Here is a 13501-nt window from a genome sequence, read left to right as displayed (position 1 = left end):
TGAAACTGGGCTTTCTTCAAATGAAATAGAGGTACAAAGTCCTCAAAATTCATGGACACCTGAGTTGCTGCCCCCTACTCCCTTGCAGGTTTTCCAAACCCCTCGGGACATTCGTGGATGGATGAGAGGAGCTGACATGGACCTCCCCCTCTTGTGACCACCTTCTCTTCCTGCCATGGAGGAAGCTTTGCTGCCCCTGGCCATGACCTCTGACCCCAGACCCTTTAATCAACAACTCCCAGAGCCTCCAGACCCGAGATGTGTCTTGGAACCCCAGGACAATCCTGAACTGGCACCTGCCCTGGTGTGTGCTCTTTGCTGCTGCTTTGGAATCATCTACTGCTGCTTCGGTGAGGGCAGAGCCAGGGTTCTGGGGGGCAGCTGCCCAAGACTGTCACCCTCAAGGATGCTGTTAACGTTCTCCTTTGCTCCTGGGCTACCTCTAGCACTCTATCAGGGAATGCCTACCTTCAGTATGGCCCATGCTGCTCTTGCCAGCTCTTATTTATGCCCCTCAATGCCCTCCACCTGTGACCCCTGGCACTCTCGCTGGCCTTCCCCATGCCTTCTACCTCAAAACTCCATTCCCAAATTATCATCCATGCTTAAGGCTTCTTCACCCTTCCCCAATAACCTGAATCAGCTTATGCCGATTGCTTCCCATCTACCATTCCTAGAAGGACTAGACCTTTTTTCTATACTTACTCCCCTTAATGCATCCATCTTACCTCCTTATTACCCTCCCATCCCCTCACAGTTTCTGAAAAGTCTCTGCCCTCCCTGATAGTATTCCTTTCTGCCTCTTGTCTTGAGATCCCTGGGTGTGCTGCTCCTGTCTTCTGCTCTTCTGCTTACCATCAGAGTCATCCCTATGGACTCCTCTTACCCCTTCCTGCCTCTCAGAGCCCTGCCTCCCTTCCCAGGCTACCGCTGCTTCAAGGCAGTGATGTTTCTCTCCGGCCTGCTATCAGGAGCTCTGGTGATCTTTCTGCTATGCCACAAGGAGCGAGTGCTAGAGACACAGCTGAGCCTGGAGGTGAGCGCGGGCATTGCGCTGGGCATCGGACTCCTCTGCGGCCTGGTCACCATGCTGGTTCGCAGTGTTGGGCTCTTCCTGACTGGTCTCCTGCTAGGCCTAACCCTGGGTGCCGGGGCCCTGCTGGGCACCGAACCCATCTACCAGCCACCTTCAGCCTGGGTGCCGGCTGGGGGGCTAGTGGGGCTGGCACTGCTGGGAGCCCTGCTCACGCTTCGGTGGCCACGTCCATTCACCATTCTGGGCACAGCCCTGCTGGGTGCTGCGGTGCTGGTGGCCTGCGCTGACTATTTCCTGGAAGGGCTGGCACTGGGCAGTCGGCTGGGCCAACGCTTGCAGGCACTTCCAGCCTTGCCTCCTCTCTGCTGGTATAGCTGGGTCTTGCTGGGAACTTGGCCAGCCCTGGGGGCCCTTGGGGCCCTGGCCCAGTGGAAGCTCATGGATGAGGAACATGGAGGCCACGCCAATGGTGAGTTAGTGCCATGGTACAGAAGCAGCCAGCCTGTGCCTTCTCATGTCCCCAGGTCCCAGACTTGAGGAGGGGAAGGGGCGGGGAAATACACTTGAGAGGAGAGAGGAGGTGTCTAGGGAGAATGGGGCAGGACATTGAAAGGAAGTTAGGGTTGGAGGACCCAAAAGTCTGGGTAAGAATGAGAAGAAAAATTGTCAGGGGGGATGGGGAAGTTATTTATTGGACACTGTTTATGGAAAATAATGAAGATCTCAGGAAAGTCCAGGAGGAGAGAGTAGGAAGACTCCAAAGAAGGGTTTCTTCTAGAAGAATTGGGGGAAGAAAGTGGGCAGGGGAAGACAAGGTTTGATAGAGCCAGAACAAGATCAAATGGATTTCTCTAGAGTGTGAGGGTGTTTGGGGGCGGGATTTGGGGTCTAAGAGGCCTCCCTCAGTCTGTATTGCCCCCTCCCAAGCAGTGGTCTTGAGCCACCAGCGAAGGCATCTCCAGCTCCTTCGGATCCGTCAGCAAGAGGCCAAGTGGCACCGGACCTCCCCTGGGGTGGGGCTCTGTGAGGGCAGCTACCGGAGGCAGCTCCCCACCAACGCCCGGAGCCCTGCTGACAGTTTGGCTCCAGTGAGTGGTGGGGAGGGGGCGTTCTGGGGGATGGGGCAGAGGGTACATGGGGATAGTCAGGGTGGGACGGGGACTGACCCAGGCCCTTCCTTCTGTCCTCTCTGCCCTGTGCCCCTCCAGAGTTATCTCCAGAGCCTTCGAGATCGCCAACTGGGACCAGGCAGCCAGGCCACAGCCCCCCACACCATCCTGGACCTGGATTCTGACTATGGTTCCACTATACCCCTCACCACACCTTCTGGTTCCACCCAGACCTGACCCTAAACCTCCACTGATACCCCCATTCCCCTAGCAAGGGCCTGGGAGCACCAGGTGGGCAGGACCGAGCCCACAGGACTCACACACAACCTTCCCCACCTCTTAGACCTGGGGATGGAATCTGTGCTCCAACCTAGACCAGACCTGTAGGGAGAGGTTTCAGAGACAGATACAGAGGAATCTTGGGGAGGGGAGAGGAATGGACGTATGAGTAGCTACGTCTGTCCAATAATAGAGGTGCCCTGCTCCCTAAAGTAACTGACTCCTAATTCCCTCCAAATCAAGGGGGGGGGGGGGCGCTTACCCAGATAGCCTTTTATATACCTGCCTCAGTGTGCCACAAAATGGTAAAATAAGGGGTTTTGTTTCTGTAGGAACTGTAGAAAACCAGGAAGCCTCCTAAAGCACTTGATAGCTATTTTTTTAAATGTGTTTTTATTGATTTTTAGAGAGAGAGAGGAATGGAGAAGGGATAGTGAGATAGAAACATCGATGAGAAAGAAGCATCGATCGGCTGCCTTCTGCACAACCCCTACTAGGAATCAAGCCCACAGTTGGGACATGTGCCCTGACCTGAAATCAAACCAGCAACCTCTTGGTTCATAGGTTGATGCTTAACCATAGAGCCATACTGGCTGGGCACTTGATAGCTTTTTGATGGGGAGAAGGGCACAGAGGAGCTCCAGGATCCCCCAATCCCCAGGCCCCTCATTAGGGGATAGTTGGGTTCCTGATTAGCCTTTCCCCCCAGGCCCCATAGGCTCAGCCCCCTCCTCCTACCTCAGATGGGGGTATTGTCCTCCGTGGTGCTTCCCTTTCTCTTCTTGATGTGGGGAAGAACATGGGGCAGTGCCTGGCTCAGCCCCCGCCTCCCCCAAAAGCTGGCTTCTTGCTCCAAGGAGGGAGCCTTGGCCTACACGCCAGAGTGTTGCCCTTTGCCCAGAGGAGCCTGGTCTTCGGGGCTGTATGGGAGACAAGTGCCTTCTCTGCCTTTCTGTGTAGGTGATGCTAATTTCTTCCCTAACCAGAACTTGGTCCCCGCCACTAATCCATTCTAACTCTCCCCACTGTGATTCTCCCCCTCCAAGTCAGTTCCCTGATTCCCCAGATGGCATGAAGGAAGATATCATGAAGGAAGATATGTCCCTTCCCTAGGCAGCAAGGCTATGATGAGAGGGAGGGAGAACATGTGAATAAAGTGGCATTAATTAAACACTGAATCAGGGAGTCTGGCCTCAATTGTTGCTGCTCTTTTGTTTCTTTGCATCCCAAAACAAAGTTAGCCATACTGACGAGTTCTCTGTCCACTGAAAATCTGATAAGGACTCCCTTAGCAGACTGGACTACTGTAGGAGCTACACACACACACAGCCAGAGGAAGAGTTGTTCAGTCCTCTCTTATGAACATGGAGTTAGCCTTTATTAAGCACAAATGTGCCTGACCCTGCCAGGCACTTCACATATAGTATTTCATTTAATGCAACAACCCTGCAGGATTGGTGTTAACCTTATTTCGCAGATGGGAACTCTGAAGCTCAACAAGGTTAATTAACGTGCTCAAGTCATAAACAAGCCAATGTTATCCTCAAGGATTCCAAAACCCTTGCTCATTTTACTGGCCATGCTGCTGTGGTTTTTTTGAGCTTCATCTAGGAAGGACAGGACCCAAGTATTCAGCTTCCCAGCTGTTGCCTCCTGTCAGGCCTGATTGACACCTTCTCTCTACCACTGTTTTCCAGAGAGTAGGTAATGCAGTTAGAAGTGCTATCTAGGATGAGAAGAAATGGATAGAGTTGGGGGCTGACCCAGAGCACAGGGGAGTGGAGGCTAGAGCTGGGACATTTAGAGGTCTGAGGTCGATGGTCCATGTCCCTGCTGCAGCACCTGCAGTCCAGTGAGGAGACATTTGGTTGAGGTCTTAGGCCTCTGGAAGGATGACATCACCAGGGATTGTGTCTCTGGGTGAGTGGTCAGAGTTCAAGGTGGTGTCTATGGACAAGGAAGTGGTAGCCCAGGTCGTTCCTGTGACTGAGTGGTCAGGGCCTGTGGCTAAGGGAGTGGTGCCTCCACCTGATGGGGTAGTGTCTGGGGCTTGGGGACGACAGTGCATCCAGTTGTGGGCGACATCTCTGGGATAGCCCTTCTCTACTCGAAGCTGCTGGTTGAGGTGCCAATACTGTTTGCCCTTGAAGAAGTAGACGTGGCCATCCTGCCAACTCATAGCCGCTGAAAGCCGGTCTGGCACGCCTGTAAACAACCTCTTGATTGGTTTGGGGTAGTGGCTGAAGTCAGTTCGGGCCAGCTCATCCCACTGCCAGTATCCAGAGCCCTAGGTATGGGGTGGGTAAGGAAAAAGAGGAGCGTGAGGAGACAGCTTAGGGACCCCAGATATCTACCCTCAGTCCACAGCATCTGCAAAACTCCCTTTGGAAACAAGTCTTAGCTTCTCCGTGTGAAGTAGCCCACCCATCCTAAGAAGGGATTTGCCCTTGATTTGAAGTATGTACCTTAAAGAGGAACACCTTTTGGTTGACTGGCCAATAGAGAGCTGCATCCAGGTTGGGTTCTACCCTATTCAGCTTCTTGGGGAAGCCAGGCGATAACTTGAAATTAACGTAGCGCCACACCTTGTCTCCTGGGAACATATAAGAACAAGTCACCTCTGTCTTCAGTTGATAGTTTTGGTTCCTCCTTTGCACCCTCTCAGAAACTTCTCATCTCTCCCTCCCTTTTACGGTTTCTTTGATGGTAGGCCCTCTCAGATAAGACACATAAACTAGTCCCTTTACCCTTAAAGAAGTAAATCCATTGTGTTCGAGGAGAGTAGACAGCAGCATCCAGGTTTCCTGGGAGTCCCTCCCAAAGAGCAGATGCTTGGAATAAGGGACCCAGCCCTGAATCTGTCACAGTCCACACGTAGCTCCCCTTGAAGGCATAGGTCTTCCCACGGGGCCCTGAGAGCAAAGATGGGTCAACAAATTAAAAAGACAGGGGTCAAATAAATACTTCCAGTCATCTCAGGCAGGCTGATCATTTTCCCTTCTCCCACAGCCTGATTCCTCAAAAATTCATCCAACTTTAGTTCAGTAAGATTAAGGAGGTAGAGAAGGAGGACCCAGAGTTCAGCCTCTCCTTTGTTGTTCAGAGCAATTGAGGTCTGGTCCACTTAGCGAAACTAAAGCCCTGCATATAACTGCTTCCCCTTGGGGGAACTCACTTTCCATCCCAGTGGCTTCCAAGTTATTCTTCCATGCAGGTATAATACCTTCTCTAATAGACATTCCAGTTAATATACACTGAGTGGCCAGATTATTATGATCCCTGAACTCATAATAATCTGGCCACTCAGTGTGTGTGTGTGTGTGTGTGTGTGTGTGTGTGTGTGTGTGTGTGTAGAGGCCTGGTGCATGAATTTGTGCATGGGTGGGGTCCAGCCAGCCTAGCCAGGGGGAGGGGACATGGGCATTTGGCCGGTCTGCCTGCTGGTTGAACTCCTGGTCAAGGGGACAATTTGCATATTAGCCTTTTATTATATAGGATGTACACTGAGTGGCCAGATTATTATGCATTCAGAGATCATTATAATCTGGCCACTCAGTGTAGTTTTCTCCATCTTGCTATATTTCCAGGTGTGTCTTAGTGGCCCTTACAGCAACTGAGGTAAATGCCTACCTGGCCCATCTTTAATTTGGCTCTGAACCCTCCCTCCCCATGCCACATGCCTCTTTCTATGACCACTAACTCCTGCCTGCTCATGCTGTGATCCCACATCATTCCCATTTGTCCAGGTCTCAAGGTCAGCAGACTGCCGTCACTGCTTGCCTATAGCCTGGAGGGAAAGGGCCTCACCCAACATTATGGCATCCAGTTCACCACTGCAGGGATCTGGCATAGGACTGGGTTCTGTGGGCACCTGGGGTACAATGAGGGGTTCTGTCACTTCTTCCTCATCCTCTGTCTCAGGGTTCTTCTTGCCTGCAAGGTAATATAATGCTGCTCAGAGAGAGAACTTGTAACTCCTGGCCTTCTCACTCCTCTGTAAGTTTGGCTCAGAGGCCCCATAGAGATGGGGAAAGGGAATCCTAGAGAGTTTCCCTTGGTGGGAGGCAAGATCATATTGATATTAGCAGGAGCATGTTCTGGTTTAGGAGGAAGAAGGTTTGTTGAAATATTCATTCTTCATCCCCAAGAATGGGTCTGAGGGGAGAGAGGCCCCAAAGCAAGATTAGATGTGGAAGTGTCAGAAAAACAGTTCCTGAAAATAGAAGTCTGAACAACTGGGCAGGAGGAAGAGAAATAAGCTAAGCCATTTCCCTCAATGGAGGTTAGAACTGCCTCTTCAATGCTGAAGATGCTTATCAGACTGGCCTTCATGATCACTAGGGGAAGGACTACCATAGAGAGCCTGGATCCCTGCCACATCATCTGGGTGCAGCTTGAAGTGGGGCCGGTAGCCAGAGTAGACAGGGGCCATGAGGGCTTGGGTATATCGGGAGTGCCCAAGCCCCAGGGCATGGCCCAGTTCGTGGGCTGCAATGATGCGAAGGTTCACCCCCTGGTAGGTCCTCTCAGTCCAGCGCTCATCTTCATCAAAGTGCACGCTGCCCAGCTCTGGAATGTCGGCATGGGCCAAGACCCTCCCTGGACAAAGGCAAAAGGTGGATAGGGAAGAGGTCAGAGCTCCTGTAATAAACTCCAATTACTCCATTCCCATAAAATTCCCCCATCTTTGGTCACTGTCTCTTGGATACCTCACTCTCTTCTTTCGGATTCCCCTGTCATCCCCCAGTTCTTACAGGGATGCCCATCACTCTGCTACGTTCCCTCCCAACCACTCTCTCCTCTCTGGCCCAGTCCTCTCTGGGTTGTGCCTTGAGCAGGGTCCAAGGGAGGTGATCAGCTGCTCCCCAAGGGAATGTCAGAAGGTGGTTAGAGAGTGTAGGGGTAGATGGGCATAGGGGTCAGCCTAAACATTAAGGTTCCAGAGTCCGTGGCTCAAGGAGACAGAGGTAATCTCAGAGGTCTGTTTGGTGAGAGCCAAGAGCTGGTACCTACCAGGCCCATCAAAGTTATTAGAGCAGTACGGGCTTTGGCGGCCATGAAAGGAGAGGCGGATGTCAGCCCCGCCAGCCTGCACCTCCCGGAAGGTCAGGGGGGCTACATTGCTCCAGTACTGGAAGGCTTGACGCAGGGCTGCACGGGCCGTGCGGGCTGGGAGGGTGGAAGGCAGGTTCAAGATGCGGAAGGTCAGGTGCTTCTTTCTCCAGCGGCCTGGTTATTGGACCAGGAAATAGATTAGAAACACAAATCCTTCTGCCAACCAGAGAGCTCTGCTGACGTTGTGCATTCACTCAGCAAAGCTATGCAACAACCCTCCAGCCACGTGATGATCAATCAGGTAACCACCAGGTTACCTACCACCCATCCAACACTGAGCTAGTCCAGGCTGTCCATGCCACCTCTGCCTATCCCCCCTCTCCCAGGCTCAGGCCTCACCCAGCAGCAGGTATTTAAGGGTCTTCTGGTTGAAGGGGTCCTCCAGACCACAACGGGGCTGGCTCATGCGGGCCCTTGTGGCTTCATCCAGCTGACCTGAGACTGGAAGCTCAGATGCTTCCTGAAAAGCTCTGAAAAGAGGGAGAAGGATAGGCCTAGCAAGGTAGGGGAATCTGGGATGACTGGGCCTCTGAGGAAAGCTCTTTGGCTCCCTGCTGCCCAAAGTGATAGCTGAGAATCTCTGAAGCTGATGGGTTTACTCCCGCATCCAGTTCTCATAAATTGGACTTTCTCTTCTGTTCCAACCTTACCTCCCCATCTCCAGTCTCTTATTTGGGTAAGGTTCTCCTCGGTGTAGCCTTCCCCTCAACCCCCACTGCCATCTAACTTGCTCTGGAGACATGTCCTGATCCCCTGCTCTGAAGACTCACCCACCTCTGCTCCCACCTGAGGACCTGTCCTCTCTCAGACTTCTCCCCTCCTGGCTGGATACCACTCCCAGCCCAGCCTGCTCTGGGGCAATTTCATCCATCAGGCACTGCAGGTACAGTGGCTTTTCAAGGGATTGTGAACAGATGTGAGAGCAAAAAGAAGAATGATCCGTTGGATCCAAAATATAAAAAGAAAACTTCAAAATAGAAATAAATGATGAATTAAATGTCTACAAAAAGGCAACAGCATGTCGACAACTCAACCCCAACTCAACTCAGTTCATACTTTTGCATATAAATTATGCTTAATGTGGGCTGTGACTCAATATTAGTATTTGAATACAATGTGGAGCATCCAAAGGAGTGTTTAGAGCCTCAGAAGATTCAATGACTGCTTCTCATCTTTGAATCCCCATCTCACCCCATGCCCACCACCCTGACAGTGATAACCACCCATTCCCTAGATACCAACATGGATTTGGGTCAGGCAGAGGTGGGTTTAGGGAGAGGAAGGGACAAGGAGAGGGAAAGACCTTGCCACCTCAACCCTGTAGACATGCGCTTTAGGATCTCTCACCTCAGAGCCTCCATGATATCTTCTAGCCTGAAGTTATCAGGTCCTTCTAGAGGCTTCTGTAGGTACCCATATTGCAGAAGGTAATCCTATGATAGAGGCAGGGGTTAGCAGGATAAAAAAGGGGGTTCGTCTCAGGGTAAAGCCTCTAAGTGACCTAACAGAACCATGTGGATAGGAGGGGACAGGCATAGAAGATTAAAGGAGAGGCACCTTAGGAAAGGGGCTCCGGTGGAAGAAGAGGAAGATGGGCAGGGATAGAGAAAGGCAGGCAGGTTGACGGTCAGGAGGGAGGCTTGGATGGGCTATGGAACAGTACCCTAATTCCTCCCCTGGCTGAGGTCCTTCCTGCCCAGGGGACTCACCACTGCTGCCTCCTTCTCTGCAGGCCCCAGGGCCCGGCCTGTGACTGTCATGGGAAGTAGGAAGCCCAGCCACAGCGGCCGCCAGTTCATGGTCCCACCACACAGGAGCTCCAGAGGCTGACTGTGGCCCCTGACCTGGAATTTCTGGGAGCCTGAGGGAGCAAAGATGGGGGGTAGGGGGACTCTTGCCTCCAGTTCTTTTCACTTTTTAGTCTCTGGTCCTCTTTATAGGGAAACTGGGGGGAGTGGCAGTGGGAGGTGACTCAGCCCAGAGATATGTTGTAATTCACCATTAACCCCTGCCCTGCCAGAGGGCAGAGTCAAGAAGATCCCCCAACCAGGCCCCAGAGTGTTCTGCTGCAGCTAGGAAGACTTTTCATACTGTCCGGGGGCGGAGGGGAGCACTTTAGAAGGATGAGAAGCAGAATCTCTGCAGAGACTAGGGATAGGGACCACAGTCATCCCCTGGAGCTGGATATTCCTATGCCCCAGCAACCTGGGGCAGCAAACTTCTCATCTTCAACCTTCATGTCTCCCTGTCTACTCTGAAATGGGGCTGGGCGGGGAGGGGATGGTGAAGCTAAGAGGTAGAAAGCAGCTTAGGTGCTTGGATTTCAGGTGAAGGAATCAAGGATGAGGTCTTATTTTTTTTTTTTTTGCCCCCAAGACCAAGTTGGAAATTGATGTTTGTTTGTTTTTTAACTATATTTTTATTATTTCAGACAAGAAGTGAGAGGGAGAGAGAGAGATAGAAACATCAATGATGAGAGAGAATCACTGATCGGCTGCCTCCTGCAGGCCCCCCACTGGGGATCGAGCCCGCAATCTGGGTTTGTGCCCTTGACCAGAATTGAACCTGGGATCCTTCAGTCTGCAAGCCAACGCAATATCCAGCGAGCCAAACCGGCTAGGGCCCAAGTTTGAAATGTAAATGCTCTTGAAGCCGACTTGTGTCTGCTTTCATAAAAAGTCATGATTTCAAAAATGTAATGAGCTTGGTATGGAGGTAGGGTTAACAAGGGCACAAAGAAGTAAAGGGCAGGAGACTGCGCAGGGAGCTCACAGAGAGGGTCAGGGCAATCCACGTACCTGAAATGAGGGGAACCCGGTGCCCATCCTAAGGGTCATGGGGCTGTGGAAAGGTTCGCTGAGAAGGCAGACTTTTTTTGTAATTTATCTTTATTGTTGAAAGTATTACAGATGTCCTCCTTGCTTTTTTCTTGTTTGTTTCCCCTCCTCCCTGCACCTGTCCCTCCCAAGCCTTCGCCACACTATTGCCTGTGTTCATGGGCCATGCATATAAGTTCCCCAGTTAATTTCTCCTCCCCCAGCCTTGAGAAGGCAAATTTTGGAGGCTGCCTAAGAGCTGGATGGGGTGAAAGGGTACTGAGGGACAGGGACAGAGAGGAAGAGAGAGGACTCAAGGGTCCCAGGTTCGATTCCGGTCAAGGGCATGTACCTTGGTTGCGGGCACATCCCCAGTAGGGGGTGTGCAAGAGGCAGCTGATGGATGTTTCTCTCTCATCGATGTTTCTGACTCTCTATCCCTCTCTCTTCCTCTCTGTCCTTGAGTAAAAGTATAGAGCTGACCCTAACCGGTTTGGCTCAGTGGATAGAGCATCAGCCTTCGGACTCAAGGGTCCCAGGTTCGATTCTGGTCAAGGGCATGTACCTTGGTTGCGGGCACATCCCCAGTGGGGAGTGTGCAGGAGGCAACTGATCGATGTTTCTAATTCTCTATCCCTTTCCCTTCCTCTCTGTAAAAAATCAATAAGTCCCGGGTTCGGGTGAGGCCACTCGCACCTAGGTCTGGGTGAGGCCACGCGCCCCTGGGTCTGGGAGAGGCCACGCGCCCCTGGGTCCGGGTGAGGCCACGTGCCCCTGGGTCTGGGTGAAGCTGGATCCCGGGTCCAGGTGAGGCTGGGTCCCGGGTTCGGGTGAGGCCGCGTGCACCTAGGTCTGGGTGAGGCCACGCGCCCCTGGGTCGGGGAGAGGCCACGCGCCCCTGGGTCCGGGGGAGGCCACGTGCCCCTGGGTCTGGGTGAAGCTGGATCCCGGGTCTGGGTGAGGCCGTGTGCCCCTGGATCCAGGTGAGGCTGGGCCCCGGGCCCGGGTGAGGCCACGCACCCCTGGGTCCGGTTGAGGCCGTGTGCCCCTGGATCCGGGTGAGGCCACACGCCCCTGGGTCCGGGTGAGGCCACGCGCCTCTGGGTCCGGGTGAAGCCGGATCCTGGGTCCGGGTGAGGCCGTGTGCCCCTGGATCCGGGTGAGGCTGGGTCCCGGGCCCAGGTGAGGCCACGCGCCCCCTGGGTCTGGGTGAGGCCACATGCCCCTGAGTCCGGCCGAGACCAAACCAGAGGGAGTCGGACCTACGTTACCACCATTTGTCCACCATCCAGAGCTGAGGGGTCAGTGCTGACATGTAAACATAAGGAACTGGTGGACATTGAAATTGGGTCTCAAAAGAACTGTTGGTCCAGAAAGAAACTCACTACAGACTGATTCATTTGCCTGTCAGCATAACTATTATTGCTCGTCTCACATTCAGTTCTTATAAGTATATCTCTAGTGACACATGATCTCGCTCATCTAGGGGAAATGATGAACAACATAGACTGAGGAACAAGAACAGAACCAGAAACAAGGAGGCATTGATCGGACTATCGGGCCTCAGAGGGAGGATAGGGGAGGGTGGGGGGAGGGGGAAGAGATCAACCAAAGGACTTGTGTGCATGCATATGAGCCTATCAAATGGTTAAGTTCAACAGGGGGTTGGGGCATCCATGGGGAGGGGTGTGGGATGGGAATGGGGAGATGAGGACAAATATGTGACACCTTAATCAATAAAGAAATTTTAAATAAATAAATAAATAGCCAAAACCGGTTTGGCTCAGTGGATAAATCAAAATAAAAATCAAATCAATAAAATATATTTTTAAAAAATAAAAGTGTAGAGCTGAGAAAAGCCAGCTGTGCTCAGTAAGTGCTGAGGGTCTGTACTACTTCATTCACACGGAGTCCCTAGTGCCTACCCCAGGCGAGCTTAATCCTTCAGGTGGTGCTTAATAAATCTTTGTCAAATAAATGATCAGGGTGGGAACCAGAGTTTAGAAAGTCCTGAATGCTATATAAGGAAGAGAGGGAAAGGAGAGGGAAAGTTACATTTTAGAAGCCTACTTTGTGTTAGTTGATTTCTATTATCTCATTTAATTCTCACAACCCTCTTATGAGAGAAGAATAATTCTGGCCATTTTTTAGACGAGAAAATGGAGAGCCAAAAAAAGAAACATGACTAAGGACATGGAGCTCCTAATTGGTCTGGCCTGTATTTGAACCCTACTGCTGACTCCATAACACATGTACACTGACTCTTAGAGCGAGAGAGAGAGAGAGAGAAACATCAGTGTGACAGAGATACATTGATTAGTTGCCTCCCGCCTGTGCCCCAATCTGGGATCAAACCTACAACCTAAGCTTGTGCCCTGACCGGGTTCAAACCCGTGATCTTCCAGTGCATGGGATGACGCTCCAACCAACTGAGCCAAACCAGCCAGGGCTAGAACTTGGTTCCTTAAATGGTTAGGAGCCAGGGAAGGCTCCACTGGCATTTATGCTTTACACAACATTTACGCAAATGTACCATGCAAATGTACAGGGAAGTAGTGATAGGAATGTGGGGAACGGTTACTAAACTCACGTTCTCAGTAGGACTCCAATTTTGAGCCCTTCCCCACACCCCAGCCTGAAAGGCAGATAGACTACAGTGGAACACTTAACACCCCAGGATGGAGGTGGGGGATACTCCTGACACATATTGTTGCCCTCATGGATGCTGGTCACCTTCATCCACCCAGCACTCAACTGGGTAACAATCAGGTGACTAAGTCCCACATGGCCAGTGACCAGCAAGGGAGGACAGAGAGCGTCTGGCTGATGAGTCACAGAGGCCATGACTGTGGAAAGGTTGATGAGCCCACCACTGAGGTTGATGCCCCCAGGAAATGATGGAATTGGGGAACCGGCTCATGCTCAGCCCCCCTACAGGGCTCTTTCTCCACCCTGCCCATCTGTCCCTCTTTTCCACACCCCACCCCTCAGTCCCTCTGCTTTTGTGAACAAGACATGAACCAATTGAAAATGATAATAGTGCTCGCTTCGGCAGCACATATACTGAAATTGGAACGATACAGAGAAGATTAGCATGGCCCTTGCGCAAGGATGACATGCAAATTCGTGAAGCGTTCCATATTGTT

The 13501-nt window shown here is 52.0% G+C and overlaps 2 protein-coding genes and 1 non-coding gene across 3 annotated transcripts; 2 read left to right on the top strand and 1 right to left on the bottom strand.

Moving 5' to 3' along the window:
- The first annotated feature begins 137 nt into the window (after positions 1–137).
- On the top strand, positions 138–3588 carry LOC103292400 (transmembrane protein 198-like). The gene is made up of 4 exons (XM_028156175.2): positions 138–350; positions 924–1505; positions 1964–2124; positions 2245–3588. The coding sequence occupies exons 1-4, from the start codon at positions 176–178 to the stop codon at positions 2380–2382; spliced, it is 1056 nt and encodes a 351-aa protein (XP_028011976.1). The 5' UTR covers positions 138–175; the 3' UTR covers positions 2383–3588.
- A 190-nt stretch (positions 3589–3778) lies between these two features.
- MMP19 (matrix metallopeptidase 19) lies at positions 3779–9437 on the bottom strand. The gene is made up of 9 exons (XM_028156174.2): positions 9249–9437; positions 8887–8972; positions 7879–8009; positions 7438–7653; positions 6778–7023; positions 6232–6357; positions 5172–5336; positions 4890–5017; positions 3779–4711 (listed from the first exon to the last, which is right to left on the bottom strand). Exons 1-9 carry the CDS (start codon positions 9336–9338, stop codon positions 4301–4303), a joined length of 1599 nt encoding a protein of 532 aa, XP_028011975.2. The 5' UTR covers positions 9339–9437; the 3' UTR covers positions 3779–4300.
- A 3957-nt stretch (positions 9438–13394) lies between these two features.
- Positions 13395–13501, top strand: LOC114234173 (U6 spliceosomal RNA). Its single transcript, XR_003620377.2, has one exon. It is a non-coding gene; the product is annotated as a U6 spliceosomal RNA (small nuclear RNA).

This window comes from Eptesicus fuscus, chromosome 7, assembly GCF_027574615.1.
Source record: "Eptesicus fuscus isolate TK198812 chromosome 7, DD_ASM_mEF_20220401, whole genome shotgun sequence".
NCBI lineage: Eukaryota > Metazoa > Chordata > Mammalia > Chiroptera > Vespertilionidae > Eptesicus > Eptesicus fuscus.
This window is presented reverse-complemented; position numbering and strand designations above follow the sequence as displayed.

Excerpts from the sequence above, each read along its gene's own strand:
- LOC103292400 (XM_028156175.2), top strand. The coding sequence starts at position 176 with ATGGAGGAAGCTTTGCTGCCCCTGGCCATGACCTCTGACCCCAGACCC. Across the intron at positions 351-923 it reads AATCATCTACTGCTGCTTCG|GCTACCGCTGCTTCAAGGCA; the intron begins GTGAGGGCAGAG and ends CTCCCTTCCCAG. Across the intron at positions 2,125-2,244 it reads CTGCTGACAGTTTGGCTCCA|AGTTATCTCCAGAGCCTTCG; the intron begins GTGAGTGGTGGG and ends GTGCCCCTCCAG.
- MMP19 (XM_028156174.2), bottom strand. The coding sequence starts at position 9,338 with ATGAACTGGCGGCCGCTGTGGCTGGGCTTCCTACTTCCCATGACAGTC. Across the intron at positions 8,973-9,248 it reads CAGAGAAGGAGGCAGCAGTG|GATTACCTTCTGCAATATGG; the intron begins GTGAGTCCCCTG and ends CCTCTATCATAG. Across the intron at positions 8,010-8,886 it reads GATATCATGGAGGCTCTGAG|AGCTTTTCAGGAAGCATCTG; the intron begins GTGAGAGATCCT and ends CCCTCTTTTCAG.